At 33.0% G+C, this 17,372-nt stretch overlaps 1 protein-coding gene across 1 annotated transcript; it reads right to left on the reverse strand.

The window, feature by feature from the left end:
• Positions 1 to 683: 683 nt before the first annotated feature.
• On the reverse strand, positions 684 to 4,560 carry LOC131653775 (probable transcription factor GLK1). Its single transcript, XM_058924052.1, has 7 exons — positions 4,336 to 4,560; positions 3,694 to 4,242; positions 3,409 to 3,549; positions 2,932 to 3,228; positions 1,835 to 1,891; positions 1,416 to 1,535; positions 684 to 1,146 (listed from the first exon to the last, which is right to left on the reverse strand). Exons 2-7 carry the CDS (start codon positions 4,201 to 4,203, stop codon positions 997 to 999), a joined length of 1,275 nt encoding a protein of 424 aa, XP_058780035.1. The 5' UTR covers positions 4,204 to 4,242; positions 4,336 to 4,560; the 3' UTR covers positions 684 to 996.
• Positions 4,561 to 17,372: the final 12,812 nt, after the last annotated feature.

Consider the following 17,372-nt stretch of genomic DNA (forward strand, 5'->3'; position numbering starts at 1 on the left):
TTTTTTAAGACGGTTGGACACAAGATTCTTTGTTTTAAAAAATAAATATGATGCGGGGTTAAGAAGTGCTGCTCATTTATTGTACACCAAATAAAACTTCTAAAATTAAATTTAAATAAATAAAAGTAGATTCTTTGGTATCGGTATCTTTAGTGTAAACTATTAATAAAGGTTAATTTATTTAAAATTAAATTAAAATAAATAAGTGACATGGCATAAAATTATAGCATTTAATTGATTGAGGGTACCGGTACCCATCTAAACTAAAGGGAAGTGTTCACCATAAAAATATTCTATAAAATTTTCGTATAGTAAATATAATTTCTAGAATATTCATTATTTTAAACATAAACTAAAAATGTACAAATGACAGAATTTCTTTGAAAACTGAATTTCTAATTCGTTCATAGCACGAGATTTCTATACTAATTTTAATAAAATATTACAATATAATTTCCATTTTAAGTATCATAAAATTTATATTTTTTAACATAAAATGGTAAGAGTCCACTGGTTTTTTTTGACTTCCCTTCATTTTTTTTTTTAATAAGCAACTTCTTGAATAAAGAAATGGAGTACTAGGATTACTCCAACCCTTACAAGAATAACTTCCCTTCTTATTCAATATAACTTGCTTACTAAAAAAAACTATTTTTTTTTAGCTCATATTAAAATATTTGAAATGAGAAACATTACACTAAAAGCACTTTATTGATATTTCCTCACATTATTAGTCTCATACTACATAACATCATCTTCCTCAAACAATACAAAAATCACAGCCTTATAATCCCCACACATTTGGCATTAGGTTAAACAATATATACCAAAAGCTCGAGTTAAACTTTTTGCACTGCTTAGATATATCATATATGAACAAAGAAAGTTCTTAATATTATTATTGTCCCTCACTCTTTTTTTCAAACAAACAAAAAAAGTGAGAATATGAAAATTCGACGAATTAGGGTTTCATGAACCAAAACCATTCTCTCTCATTCAAGCACAAGAGGGTGGAATTTTTGGAATTCCTTGTCTCTGTAACTCACCCATCACACCTTCAAGTGCAGGAGCTTTAAGACCAAGAGGCAATGGTAAATATGGTTTTGATAATACATCACTAATAGCTGCGTCTATGCTCTCCTTTGACTGTTCAAACAAAAACATTATGCATGTTAATACACAGTTAGATTAAGCCTTTAATATTTTTTGACTAAGTTATTAAGAAAACATGAAAGTAACTGCTGTGAGAAAGATGCGAAAAATACAAATGAAAGGTTGTATTTATAGTCACGGACGAACAATAATGCGTTGTGATATGCATGCAGTGTGTTCTGGAGTAAGTTAGATAAAAAGACAAGTATGATAATGACATGAGAATGAGTGAGAGAGAGAGAGGGGTATGGAAGTAATTTTACCGGATGGAAGTCTAAGTGTGGCGGAGGAGACGGTTGAGCAGCGGGGACGGTCATGCCGGGATCTACTTGGTACATTGCATGCGGTGGAGGAATGCCCGGAACAGTTGGAGAGGCAAATCTCTACAATTTATAGTATTTGATTATTAGTTTATTTTCTCAATAATATGAGTAGGGTTTTAAAAAATATTATGTGGTTACGACAGTCGCAATTAGTGTTGCGACATTTGTAACAATAAAAATCGTGAAAGTTTTTACGCGACGATGCGATGGTTTTTTAAAACCCTAGAGTAAGTTTAAGTAATGCATGTTTTTTGTGAGTAATAAATATGAAAATTTATGTAGAGTAATTGATATAAGAATCCAAAGTTGTAAGGAGAAGACAACATAGGTGGATCCAAAAGAGTAACGTGAATTGTTACCGTTGTTGTCAGAGGCTGTGGAAAGCACGGTGTTCCTGCGGTTGGTGTGTTTTGAGCCTGCATAAAATAAAAGAATATCAATATATACCTAATTAGAAGATAATAAAAACAAAAAAGAAAGATGAATGGTCGTTTTCTATGATGTTTTAAGTAACTAAGATAACTTAGTCTCCTTTTTTACCCTAATGAAATATAACATCTAAAAAAACATATCACAGACTATTTTGTTTAGTTTTCTCCTAAATTATCACAATATTAATTTTAAATTACGGATGCGAGTGCTCTGATTAGGGTTATTGTAATGTGCATTATGGTTATTGTAGCGTGAATATTAATTAAGAGATATTTAAAATACAACTTTTAAAATAGTTAAATTTAAGATGTTTCATGAAATCTAAAGAATATTGAAATTTGAGGTTATAAAATTTTAAATTTTAGTGAGAACATCTTAACTATCGGAAACATAAGGACGATGTAGTTCTGGATGTGACATAATTGCGGTTTGATATTATTGTAAAAATAATATTGTGACTACATTTCAGTCGCGAACCTCAATTTAAAATCATAAGTATAATAGACAATATGAGTCTAAGTTTTTGACTAGGTTATGAGCAAGCACTAGCATGACTCGTATCTTCTACAATTTTTTTATCGTGCAACAAGATCAAAATATGTGTTTTGGTCTCGAGAGGCTCTTAAACCACTAAAGTTTAGATAACCCGAGCTTAGGTGGAAGATGATTAAGAAGGGGGTATTTCTAGAGGCATCAAATAGCAAGATATCTCGACTTTTCCACACTATCAAATATCGAGACTGCCTAATCACTTAACAATTGTCTTTAGGGACAAGTGCAACAAGAAGAAGTTTCTAGAGCCTTCAAACCCTAGGGAACTTGATAAAAAAAACTAAAGGTATGTTTATCTAATGTTCACACAATTCTAACCTAAAAATTTCATAATCGTCACTATCTTAGATGTCAAAGTATTTAATTTTCAGGGAACAACAATCTTTAAACAAGAAGAGTGGTCACCAGATTCACACGTAATTAGGATATTAAAAACTATGGATTATATTCGAGGTGCAAATAAAATACTTACTCGTTGGTGCCAATACGAAGGGTTAGGAGGCGGAGCCGGCCTTGGAGGCGCCCAATTAGGCGATGGATGGTGCGGCGAATAATTAGGCCACATATGCATAAAGGACTGATCCATGTGATGGTGCCCCCACACATGTAAAGGTCTAAAATGATGCACCGGTGGTGTCATCGGAGGAAAACCCATAGTTGGTGCCACCCAATGGTTCACATCTCTCTTACAAGACAATTGCCTCCGCTGAGTCCAGCTCGCAGCTTCCGCTTCACGCGCAAGCAAATGCTTCCTATGAGATCGATATTTCTGCAATTCGCATTAAATACTCCGTAATTTAGAAACTAATCTTCCAACAATTATACATATACATTTTATATTCTTCTACATTTGTTCATCACTTTATTTTCTCTCTATCTATCTTTCTTTCAAATCTATCACAATTTTTTGAAGCATGTGAACTTGAAAAAGAGAATGAAAAATCAATACTTGAAGGTGGCTCGCGATGTTGTGGCGAGTAAGGCAGTCGATTCCCATGATTTCTAAAATTCTTGAAGGTACAGCCTTATCCACACCTAGCTGCTCTACTGCTTGTACAAATCTTCTGTGCAATTCTGGTGTCCAATCCACCTGATTCATAAAAAACGGTCTGTTACAGCGAAAACGGCTCTGAAAGCCTATATGATGTAGGGAATGTTTGGTATTATTATTCATGAAACTTTTTTTTTTTGAAGTAATTAATGAACTAAGAAATAGCAATATGTAACAACTCACCTTCACTTTTCTCTTTCCTTGATGATTATTCTTTTGAGAAGAAGATGATGATTTTCTTCCTTTTTCATTTTCCTTAGGCAAAGGATTCACCACCACAGATTCATCTCTTCTACTAACAATTTCCTCCCCACGGCTCGAACCCGAATCCGAAGAAGATCCTTGTTTCTCTTCCTCTTGCAATTTTTTCTCAACACTAACTATATTATTCCCATCATTATGATCATCACAAAACTTGTTATTATCCACCACCGTTATCGATGAATTCATCTCCGATTCCTCGCCCCCGCTGAGTGAAAACTCAGCAAGCATTTCCGGGTCCATCTCAAGATCCGGTAACACGTCTCCTTCGTCGAAGCACACGAAGAAATCATCGTCGAATTCAAAGTTGATGCTTTCCAATAAAGTCCCTTCGGAAAGATCAGCAAAATCACATGTTTCAATTGATAAACTCTCCTCCATCTCTCTTTGGCTCTCATCTCTTGTGTTCATCAATGGTGATACAGCTAGCATGAGTCCTAATTTGCTACTTTCTTGATTAATTTCCACACTCTATAAGCACAAAAAATAATTTAACAACCTTATATTATAATAAAAATAGTTATATGTAAATTATTATAAACTATATCATAAAAAAATACTTACATGCAAGCTATTGCATGAAGTGTCTTCTAAAAAAACCTGAAAAATATTTTGCAGCCAAATAGGGTTAGGTTTTTTTTTTCATGTTGTGAAAATAGAGGAAGAACTATTGTTCTTAATGGGTTTTGAAAATGGCAATGTTGCCTTTTTAGGAAGCGGCAAGGGAGTGTTTGGAAGAAGAAACTAGCTTGAAACTTTCTCAACCACAACTTAAGTGAAAGAGAAATTAATGTTTTTTGAATGTTTTTTCTTTTGTTTGTGTGTGTCCTACTTGCAGTGTTTTGTTCTGAAGCTACTGTGCATTATTAATTTTTTTGGAAGGTACTATAAAATAAATTGTTATATAATATAAATAATATAATATATTCGGTTTGTGGATGGTGTTTTTTGAAATATATTTTTCCTTGAAATTTTTGTTAATGTTGATTAATGAAATTTGAAAGGTGTAATGGATATGTATGATGATATTTTGAAGCTATTTTTGTCACTTAATTCTATTAAGAGTTGAAATGTAAGAGATGTGATTAGGAAAGGATGATGTTGTTGGTAGAGAAATTGACCGTTGTGTTTTCTCCACTTATCGACTTAATAGATAATGTATATCTTGTTTCCGTGATAATAATAAAATAATTGGAAGGAAACAAGATTGAGTAATCATAATCATTAATTATGTGATCTGTCTCGACACGAGGCACTTGCCTTTACTACTAAAGCTTGATATCCATCTTGATCTCTTTCTTTAATAGGTAAAATGTGAGCAGTTTCGAGCTAGAATTCCTACATAATCAAGGTTTTAAACAGCTTCAAAGAAAATATTTGTGTGCGATAGTGTCTCAAATATAAGATTTGAGGAACAACTTTTATAAGAAATCTTAATCCAATTGGGAGAGGTAATTCAATCCCTACAAAAAAAAAAATAAATAAATCAAGTGAAAACTTAGTAAATATAAATACCACCCTGCAACTAAACTATTGCAGGGTAGACTAAACATCTTGAAAAAATATTAGTCGCAGCATGTTGCATGAAGAAATTCACTTCACAACATTGTCAGATAAAATTTACATTGCAACATTATCAGGTGAAATTCACTTCGCAACTCATTTCTCCAAAGTTTAAAAAGGCCAGCAACGTGTGTTAGAGTAGAACAAAATGTTTTTAGAAAATATAATATTCAATTTTAAAAATATATTATATATATTTATTTCTGTTTTAATAATATTATATTACTAAAAATATTTTATTTAATTTTTACCAGGATATTATAAATCTATTATATTATATTATTTATTTATGAAAAAAGGAAAAAAATGTCTTTAACAAACTTAAAAACAGGATATTTATTATTTTAATTTTTTTATATAGAAAAAACACATATTTTTAATACATTTTAACAATTTTACATATACTAGAAAAACAAATTTGTATACAGCAAAATCATACAAATTTCATCACAAAATTTCTAAAATAGTATATACAAATCTAACCATCACTATTTTTATTATACAAACTTCAAAAAAAAGACATAATTTAAACCAACTCATACAACCCAATATAAAATAACAAACAATTTATTTCATATGTGTACCTTAGCAATTGGATTTGATGAAAAAACTGAAAGAAAATCTGAATCCAGCAACAAATTTGAGTATTGAGAGTCTTGATTTGTGTTAAAAATGAGAGATGTGAGGGATTTTGAAGGTTTGTAGAGGCTGGAAGGAGAGACCAGCGGTTGGAAGAGAGAAAGAGAAAAGTTGGATGAATTTGGAATGAGAAGAAAGAAGTTGAAGTGGTGATATTTATTATAACACGCTTGCGAGGTGAAAGTAACCTCACAATTTTTAGAGTCGTTGAGACTTATGAAGTGAATTTCACCTCGCAACGTCTGTGTCAGTCAACGCCCAAAACGGTCACCTGCCACTTTGTACACTCAGTAAATACTACACTTAATTTTCCCCCATTTTTTAAAAAACGCTTGCAAAGTGATTATAACCCCGCAACGTTTAGGGACGTTGGGACTTGCGAAGTAAAATTCACCTTGCAACATGTGTGTCAATAATTGCTCCAAACGGTCACCTACCACCCTAACACCTCAGTAATTGCACCATTTAATTTCCCCCCATTTTTTTAAAAATAGTTGCGGGGTGTTTTACACTTTACTATGTTCTTTTCAAAAATTAAAAATTTCCCACCATCATTTGCGAGACGGAAAAACATATAAATTTTTTAAAAAAAACTGCGTTGCAAGGTGAAAAACACTCCGCAAGTACATTGGTTTTTGAGGTGATTATCACCTGGCACAATCACCCCACAAATTTGATGTTTTCTTGTAGTGAATGGCCTTCTTAGAGATATTTTTAATTATTGTCATGTCATTTTTAAATATATTAATCAGATGTGTGGTCTAAAGTCTTTTAGATTTAATAATCACTTATTATCTCATGATAGCTTTCCTAAACTAGTGGTCTCGTTCTAGACTAGTATTGAGATTCTTGGTTGAAATTTTTTTGTTCTGATGGAGAAGTTAAAAGTACTTAAAGTGGTCTTAAAATCTTGGAGTAAACAATTATTTCGTAATCTTGACTCTCAGATAGATAAATGCAAAGAGGATATGAGTAAAGTGTGTTCTTTATGATCTTAGGTCCTTATCTATTAAAGAGATTGAGTTTAGATCGCATGCGATAGTGGATTAGTGGTCCTTGCTAAGGATTAAAGATTTCCAATTGTTTCAAATATCAACGTCTAAGTGGCTTAAAGAGAGAGATATTAATTCTAGTTACTTTCTTGTGTCTATTAAGAGTGAAGGTAGAAGGAATGTTATCTTATCTCTTAAGGTTGGAAATAATTGACTAGACAGGGTGTCTGAAATTAGACAAGAGGTAGTGAACCATTTCATTGAGATCTTCAAAGAATCAAATGTTGATAAACCTCCTCTGAATGGTGTAGTCTTCTGTTCTCTTTCGGATGATGATAACCTTGTTTATTCAGCTCCCTTTAGTCTTTAGGAGCTTGATTGCGTTGTGTCCTACAATGATGGTAAAAAAAAGGTCCCGGAGTTTGCTTAGAGAAAAATTGGGGATTATGATTGAGCAATTCTATCATTTTGCATTGTTTCAAAAAAATTCATCGATTTGCATCTCTACCTTGTAGTTTTGAATCGTATTTTGTAACCTTGGTCCCCAATTTTAATTCCTCCTCTCATTTGGGAGACTTTGGACTGATTTCGTTAGTGAGGTCTTAGTACAAGCTGGTGGCTAAAGTGTTGGCTACTAGACTTGGGACGGTAATGAATAAGCTTATTTCCCATAATCAATAAGATTTTTTGAAAGGGAAGATGTTGGTTGATGAAGTGGTGGCAAAAAATAAGGTGATTAACTTGGCCAAGAATTCTAAGAAAGCTTGCCTAATTCTTAAGATGGATTTTCATAAAGTTTATGATTTAGTCAATTGAAACTTTCTCGATTATATGTTTATTAGATTCAGGTTTAGTGAGAGGTGGAGGTCTTGGATGATAATTTGTGTTTTTGCTGGTAATCTTGCGGTATTGGTTAATGGTTGTTTGACTCAGGAGATTATCATCCAAAGGGGTTAGAAATAAGAGGTTCCTCTAGCTCCATTCCTTTTCTTTCTTATGGATGAGGGGCTAAGCGGTTAAGTTGTTAGGGCTAAGGAGATTGGTCTCTACTCTGGATACAAGGTGGACGCATTGGGTATGTCGATTATGGTGGTTGTTCTAACTCTAGAGAATCTGTTGAATATTAAGACAATCTTTCGAGGGTTTGGGCTGGCTTTAGGGCTTAGAGTGATTTTTTTCAAAATTATCCTTATAGGGGTTAATGTAAATCGAATCTTTCTATCCTCTGTGAGAGAATTCTTTCAATGTGATATTTAAACACTCCCTTTTAAATACATTGACTTGCATTTTGGAGCTAATTCTTGGCATGGATCCACTTGAGACTCCTTAGTCAATCTTGTGAATAAGAGGCTCAATTCTTGAAGCATATATATGCATGTTTGGGTGGTAGAGTTTTTCTTCTTAATTATGTGCTCAATAGGGGTGGAAATAAGTCAGGATAGACCTTAGAAGGCTTGAATATGGCCTACGATAAACTTTTAAGGCCTGAGCCCGACCTATGGTTTATTATAGGCCTTTTGACCTTGTTTGGCCTTTTAAAAGTTTGGTCTGACCTGATAGCCTAATTAAAATACTATTTCACATTAAGGCTTTCAGATAATACATTTACCTATTTTTTAAAATAGACAACATAACCTTTTATATATTATTTACCCTATTTTGTGAGATAAAGAGAGAGCTTTTTTGAGAGCAAGGAAGTGATGAAAAATTTGAGAGAGAAGAGAATTTATTTTATTGTGAGAGTTGGAGGAGTAAGTCATTGATTGGTATTGCAATCAACACCAAGATCATCCATCTCTAAAGGTTTTTTGTTGGTAACCATCATTACACATCTTATATCATTTTCTTTTTGTGTTTCGTAAAGTTATTTTTCTATAATATATTGATTTGTTTCTATTCATAATATTTCATATGTCAATGGATGTTGTATGGAATATAGTATGTAAGATGTGTGAATTAATTGTGTGTTAATGTTTTATGTATGTTGTATGTGTAAGGCTCGTAGTAATCATGACTTTATTTTTCATTTATTTCTTCGAAGTAGCTAACTCTTTTTATTAGCTTTCATTGTTGCATATATGACTAAATTATCGGACGTACGTCAGGATGTAAATTTTGCTAAAAATTCACAATTTTCTTATTTGTCTCAAATATTGTCAAATTCATCTTTAAACCATGTAATTCTTGTCTAATTTTCAAGACGCACGTGTATAACTTGATCATTTTGAATATCATATTTTCATTATTAAAATTGGATTAAAAATTGATTAATTGGATGTATATTCCTTTTTTCTTAGAGAGTTCGGACACTAGTCGTATAACTTTCTTGTTCTAACGCTTGTCTTCCTATCTATGAAATCGATAACTTGATCGTTTTAAGTCCACTCTTTTATCATTTTGAAAAAAGTTAATTGGATGCATATATCCCTTCACGGTGAATTCTAGAATGAGGGCTCCAACAAGTCCCTCACCCATGAACCTTTATAAATATCATTTAAGAGCCATCAGATTAAGGATACTCACATGATTTTAAGTAGTCACTACCACACTAGATTTAACCTCAGAAAAATTATTTTTCTCTTTCAAACATAGGTTTTCATTCCTCTCTTTAATTCTCTAACACAACTATGGAAACAAAATTTCTTTCTTATATTTTTACTGTTTCTAACCTCTTGTATAAAATCTAAAGCACACAAAGTGTTTAATTTATCTCCAACTATCTTAAGAATAAGAAAATTTTGATATCTTAGAAGCTTTAAAAAGCAACTTATAATGGTGATCCAATTTCTGTTATAACTTAAAATTAACCCCTGGAAATTCAACATAAATCATATAACTTGTGAATGATGATGGTTCCACGAGAAATCAAAACAAATTCTTCAAATATGCAAAATTACTGTCACATAATTACTTCCAATTGAAATTATGAAGACAAAAAGTTCATTTTTCTAATTAACAATTTTTTTTGATTGAATGAAATCAAAGAAGTCATGACAGAGGAAATGTTTAAGGGACAACCAACGAGATTTATATTAATGTTAATCAAAATTGATTTTATACTGCCATAGATGATAGAACTCAATTTTTGAATGAATCAGTCACCACGCCAAAAACAAATAAAGGGGGAGAAAGAGGATGGGAGTAGGAAATTATATGAGAAAGATACATGTGTTCCTATATTTAACTCTTCCTCATCTAAGCCTTTGATAATTACTATAATCAATCTAAGGGTGTAAAAGAGTGCCCCACGGGTGAACCATTTAATTGATGGTTCATAATAGAAGGCACCTCCCTTCACTAATATAAATAATATTTTTTATGAAATTTTTTCACCCCACTACTACAAAAAACACATAACACCTCGAACGCAAAATACATTTAACTTCGGCTAAAGAAGCGAGGTAACAAAAATCATCATGAAAAGTTATCACTTAACACCTTGACGATAGAAAAACTAAATAGTAAAATTATATGCACATGAGTTTGAACTCCAGTAGCCGCACTTTAAATATTTTCAAAACTAATGTATCTTACCTCTCGATTTATCCATAAAACCTATGGGTAAGATTAGTTTTTTTTTATAAAAAAACTTGTTACATTACTTACCTAAAATATTAATATATTAATTTGTTTACAAAATAATTTGATTGTGATGACCCTCATTTTATTCTTTAAAAATTTTATAATGTTTTCTCTATAAAAATAAACTTTGATGATGATTTTATTAATATCCAGTCTGCCTCAAATATTTTTCAGGTCGAGACAATTATCAACTTTGAATTAATGTCATTCAATTTTTTCTTACAAGTATAAGAACCCTACATAAAAAATAAATTCATTCAACATACACTTGGAAAAGAAGAAATGTTTAGAATCACTATGAACTTGTATTAATCTCATTCATTCTGTATTTCTGTTTAACAAGTATAATACTTATAAAATAAATGGTCCCTATACTACTTATGGCGTGATGCATTACACAATATACAAATACTAAGTCTAACTACTTTTTTAACTTTCTATAAATTTGTCTTTTATCAAATCTCACGATCCAACTTTGTTACTTTTATCTAACGATTGTGGTTCAATATAAATTTAAAACATGGAAGGCCACATATTTATGAGAGATCTAATTATAAATTATTTAAAAACTCATAGATTCAAAGGAAATAATTAGATTAAATAATATTGGAACATGTCAATATTCTAATATAGAGATGAAGTCCTCTATTGTTAGAAATTTTTATGTGTTTGTGTCTTAATTGAGAAAATTCTAAATTCATTATTACTTAGATTACATATCTTGACTAACTTACTTCATTGTATAAGGAATCCATATGTTTCAATCTAAAAATCTTCAAAAACTTCTTCTGAGTTTATCTTTTCTAACTCTCCTTAATCTAGGCTTTCGAATTGTTGAATCTTCAACTTCTTCTCCTTTCTTTTCTACTCGTTGAATTTGAAGAGTATTTTATTCAATTATCTTTAGAGAATTATTTGAATTTCTCTTTGTTTGAGAAACTATCAAGTATTTGTTTAGATTCTCTTTGAAGAATTATTTGAATGTCTTTTGGTTTGAGAAATTATTGAGTGGTCGAATGACAATTATTGAGTTCTCTTTGGAGAATTATTTGAGTTTCTCCTCGTTTGAGAAATTGTTACAACTAGTCTTTATACCAGATATTGTGAGTGGTCTTTATACCATATTTGACTGGTCTTTATATCATCAGGGGGTGTATTTTTAGACTGATTATCTACCGTGAAAGTAGTAATCATATAGTATAGAATTGAGTTGTTTTATCCTGGAGGCATCGTTGAGTGAGTGTTTCACACAATATTGGGTAGCACCGCGAAATGTCTTAAAGAGAATGACCTAACATGCGACTCCATCTGATAATTTTTTCAGTGGCAATTTTTCAAAATCGTAAAACAACAATTTTAAGATGTTTTCAAACTACCATGGCTACTAAAGAAATTATTGATACTTTTACGCTCGTTGTCTTGGATAAACTGTTCAAGTTTGATGGAAGTCACTTCAAACGCTAACAACAAAAAATGTGATTTTTCTTAACCCTAAAAAAGGTTGTGAGTGTTATGACCAATGAAATTCTTGCTCCTCCTTTTGGATAAACCGAGCAAACTAACAACAACAAATATGTGAATTCTTATGGAACTATTAATTCATTTGAATTAGAATCTGCTTCATAGATTAAAGTGAACGATTTACATCTTAGGAAAGCAATCACCCTATGGAAAGAGAATGACTATCTTTACAAAAATCACATTCTAAATGGACTCATAGATGATCTATATGATCATTACAGTAGTTACGATACTACAAAACATGGTTGAGAAGCTCTGGAAAAGAATTATAATACCAAAAAGGCTGAAGTAAGGAAGTATGTTATTAGTCGCCACTTCAGTGTTGAGTGGTATATGAAAGCTCTATGGATTCTCAATGTCATGAACTCCAAAATATTTCTCAGGATATCATCACGAAAGGTATGTCTTTAAATGAAAAGTTTCAAATTGATTTTAATATTAACAAACTCCCCCTAATTTGAAATAATTTTACAAAATTTCTCTGCCACAAAACAAAAAAATTTCTACTTAAGAGTATGATTATTCACCTACAAATTAAAAAAGAATCTCATAGACATGATCAAAAAGAAAAAAAGTCTTGGTTGTTTTCAAAAAACATGAATATTTTTCGGTATGGTTCTAAAGCCATCTGATAAACCATTAAAGAATCAAATTTGCAATGTTATGAACCGAATTAAGAATGAGAAACCTTTAAGGGGCCCCAAATTACTCCAATTTATAAAAAAAAAACCATCACCACAAAGAAATGAGATTGATTTTCGCTATGATCATTAAAATAAACATGGTTAGTGGATTTGATGGTTTGTGGATAGACATGGCGCATCTCTCCATGTCTGTTATGATCATTTAATGATCAAAGCATACATGAATGCTAAAAATAAGAAAATGTTATTATGAGTTTCCCACGTCACTAACATTGCTAGTATTGGAGAAGTGGAGTTGAAGTCCACCTTCGAAAAGACTTTAATCTTGAAGGATGTCACACATAATCATGTGATTAGAAAGAATCATGTTTCTGGATTTCTTCTGAATAAGGCATAATTTAGTTAGTCTATTAGGATAGGATTTTTTAACATCACTAGTAATGATATTTTTGTCAATGAAATTGATATATTTAAGTTCTTTTTATGAATGAAATTGAAATTGAAGTGCTTGATATGTTTACAAATTTTATGAATGAAGTTAAAAATTAATTTATTAAGAAAGTTAAAAGACTTCATAGTGATAAGGGAAGAAAGTATGATTCCAATTTATTTAATGAATTTTATAAACAATATGGAATTGTACATGAAACAACTACACGATATTCTATTTAAATGAATGGTAAAGTAGAATGAAAGAATAATACTTTTAATGAATTAAGTTTTTATTATAATGTTTGGAGTGTTATATTTATATTAGACCTGGAGAGGGCGCGAGCCTCGCAATCCCAAAAAGGGTGATGACTATATGTCACCCTCCAAGAGCTATCGCCTTTCCCCAAGTGCCTCCCTTTTACCCAGATATAAGAAAACATGGGAAAAGAAGTTTCTTGGACAGAGAGAAGTTAGGGATAGTAGAGGGTCCACGTCTCTCTAGGAAATAGAGAATCTGTTGTCCACAATTGACTGAGTGGACAATGATCTTTTGAAGAAAATCCTAGGCCGAAAGGCCTCTATAAATACCTCTCCACTAACGGAAGAAGAGATAGATCCTAAGTCACACGCTTATACCTAAGCATCATACTGAGATATAGAGCCTCTCACCTAACGTTAGCATGTCCTCTAAAACCATCGTAAAACCACTGTACGGGGCTTCTTGCCATCGTGGGAAAAACCTAACCACCAAAATTTTTTATAAACCTACTAAGCCCTATGAGTACCCATTCCCTTGCAAGGCTAACATGCACACCAATTTTTTTTAACTATTATAGTGGCACCCACCGCAGGACTCCGGTAAAACTAACATGGGTCACACCTCTTCCATTTTCACTCTTTCCATATTCCCTCTGAAGAAGGCTAACAAAACCCTACACTCTAATACAAAAACTATAGTCGAAGGTTTCGCTGGTGGAGGAAGATCTAGCTCCTTCCAAAAGAAATACATAATACAGGTGTTTGCTGCAAATGTAATACCTCCTGGTTTCCTTAGGGGCAAGCAAGGGGAAACAATGGTTAACATCACCTTTTCTAAAAGAGACACCATTAGAGTAAACATTCACGATAATGACCCCTTGGTTATCACTATGCAACTTGGAAACTAGGATATTAAGCGAGTCTTGGTAGATCCTAGTAGTTCCACTGACGTATATTATAGGATGCTTTCCAAAAACTAAAACTAAATCCTAATGACGTCAATGATTTCATTTGCTCGATATTAGGATTTCCAAGAGAACTGGTACAAGTAAAAGGGCATGTAATCTTGGAGACTACATGTGGTGAGCGTGTAGACGCTAAGGTGATTGACGCCAACTATCTCATTGTGAAGGATTTGGTTGCATCGCCTCATATTTAAATTCTCCCGATGGAGGAGTTCCTATTATCCCTCTATCTCTGAATTAGAGATCAAGTTGTGAGCTCAGTACTCGTCTAGGAAATAAAGAAGGTAGAAAAGCCTATGTATTTTGAGAAAGTTTTCTAGAGGCACCGAAACACGTTATCAAAAGATTAAAAAGTTGGAGCTAATCTTCATCATCGCGATGAAGAAACTAAGACCTTACTTTCATGGTCACAAGATCTTTTTTAAAACCAACTATCTTGTCCGACAGGTCTTGAAGAATCCATATTTGGCAGGGAGGATGATAAGTTGGGTGGTGGAACTTAAAAATCCTAGGGTGAGACCAAAATATATAAATATTGCCGAAGAGGCACGGCTGGAGTCTAGCCTAAGAGACTTTGGCTTAAGTTTTGTCTGAGGGCCCGATAGAAGTAGTGCCCAAGTGAGCCAATGTTTCACTTGAGAGACGTATAGTCTCACCAGCCATGCTACCTATAACTTTGTCTAAGGGACTTAGAGTTTCCTTGGGCGAGACAAAAATACATAAATTTTGACTAAGAGGCACTACTGAAGGCTATCCTAAGACACTTAACCTTAAGTATTGTCTGAGGGCTTAATAGAAGTATCGCCCGAGAAGACCAATGCCTCTCCTGAGATACTTATAGTCTCATCAGCCAGGCTACATATAGCTTGAACTGAGGGACTTATAACTCATGAGCTATCGAAACCAAAGTATATAAATCTCGCCCAAGAGGCGCGACTCAAGTCTAGCCTAAGAAACTTAGTCTTATGTCTTGTCTGAGGGCTAGGTAGAAGTCTCGCGCTTGAGGGCTAATGCCTCACCTAAGAGATTTAGTCTCAGCAGCCAGGATACCTATAGCTTTGCCAAGGGACTTATAATTTCCAGGTTATTTAAACTCTCCCCCCGAGGAACTTAGAGTTTCCCCGGGAGAGACCAAAATATATAAATCTCTCCCAAGAGGTGCAACTAAAGTCTAGCCTAAAAAACTTATCCTTAACCCTTTTATAAGGGCTTGATAGAAGTCCCTCCCGAGAGTGTCAATGCCTTGCCTAAGAGACTTATAGTCGCATCAGACATGCTAACTATATCTTTGCTTGAGGGACTTGGAATTCCCCAAATATTTAAACTCTCTGCCTGACGGACTTAGAGTTTCCTCGGTGCGAGACCAAAATATATAAATCTCGCCCAAGAGGGGCGTCTAAGCTCTAGCTTAAGAGACTTAGTATTAAGTCTTTCCCGAGGGCTTGATAGAGGTGTTGCCTAATATGATGAATGCTTCGCTTGAGAGACTTATAGGATCATCAGTAAAGCTATTTAAACTCCATCCTTGAGGGACTTCGAGTTTCCTCGGGCGAGACCAAAATATATAAATCTCACTCAAGAGGCACATTTAAAGTCTAGCCTAAGAGACTTAGTCTTAATCCTTGTCTGATGGCTTGGTAGAGGTCCCTTCCAAGAGGATCAATGCCTCGTCTGAAAGACTTATATTCTTATTAGCTAGGCTACATATAGTTCCTCCTGGGGGACTTAGAATTTCCTCGAGCGGGACCAAAATATATAAATTTTTCCCAAGACGAGCAAGAGGAACAACTAAATTCTAGCATAAGAAACTTAGAATTAAGTATTGTATGAAGGCTTGATATAAGTCCCGCATGACAAGGCCAATGTTTTGCCTGATAGACTTACCGTCTCATCAATTAAGCCACATAAGCTTTCCTAAGAGCTTAAAGCCTAAACAGTCTGGTTCACCACACATATCATTAAGGAACTTAGGGCCTCAAGATAATCCTCTGTACTATGGCCCAAAAAAATTTGTCCTTTATCAAAGTCCTTGTGCTTTAGGGACTCTATAGTGTTATATTTGTAAAGGACATGACGAGGGCGTGAGATTTTATCCTAGGAGGGGGAGACTACCACATGTTACCCTCCAAAAGGTATCGCCTCACCCCAAGTGCCTCCATCTCGTCCAGATATGGTTAAACATGATAAAAGACATTTCTTGGACAAAGATAAGTCAAGGTCAGTAGTTGGTCCATATCTCCTTAGAAAATAGAGATTCAACGGTCCACCTTTGACTGAATGGGTGATGATCCTTTCCAAGAAAACTTTAGGCCCAAAGTCTGTGAAGTCAAGACTCTCCATCAATTGTGTTTTGATGAAGACAAAGTGAAAATCAAATGATCATGTTAAAAAGTATGGAAAAATCTTCAAGAGCATTTTATCTATTCAAATGGTTCAAGACTCATCATATTGAGAGCTAGCATCAAAGAATTCAAGAATTATATTTTGAAAAATAACATTGATCTTGATTTATTGAGGTATAAGCATGCATTTATATTGATAAATGTAGTGCTCAAATTATTCTCCAAAAAATACTTTCATGCATTAGCCATTTGTGTTTAAAATTACTTTCAAATATAATTTTTTTATCATGTTTGAACCATGTTAAATCACTTTCAAATATAATCTATTGACTTGAATAAATCAATTAGATGTTGCATTAAGTTGGTTCAAATAATTAGACAAATTTTCAATTTTTTCAATTTTATCAAACATGCAGTTTTTGGTAAATTGTGGCATTTTTACCAGCCATAACAGCACAAAAACGGCCACAATTTACAATGTTCTGAAACAGTATTTTTAAATTTGAAATTTGAAAAATGCTGCGAACTTGTTAAGTCAAGTGACAGTTTTAACTGACTTAAGAAGAGCTGTACAAAATTTAAAATTATGTTTTTTCATGAACCATTGTTATTTTAAACTATTGCAAACCTTCATGAAAATGTCTCAAAATTTACCATGTTTCA

The sequence above is a fragment of the Vicia villosa genome, linkage group LG2 (assembly GCF_029867415.1).
Source record: "Vicia villosa cultivar HV-30 ecotype Madison, WI linkage group LG2, Vvil1.0, whole genome shotgun sequence".
In the NCBI taxonomy this organism is placed as follows: Eukaryota; Viridiplantae; Streptophyta; class Magnoliopsida; order Fabales; family Fabaceae; genus Vicia; species Vicia villosa.

What these genes read in the sequence shown, in the direction of transcription:
- LOC131653775 (XM_058924052.1), bottom strand. Translation starts at nt 4,203, where the DNA reads ATGCTAGCTGTATCACCATTGATGAACACAAGAGATGAGAGCCAAAGA. An exon ending in CACAGCCTCTGACAACAACG is followed by an intron (nt 1,536 to 1,834) that starts GTAACAATTCAC and finishes TATAAATTGTAG; the next exon opens with AGATTTGCCTCTCCAACTGT. An exon ending in CACACTTAGACTTCCATCCG is followed by an intron (nt 1,147 to 1,415) that starts GTAAAATTACTT and finishes TTGTTTGAACAG; the next exon opens with TCAAAGGAGAGCATAGACGC.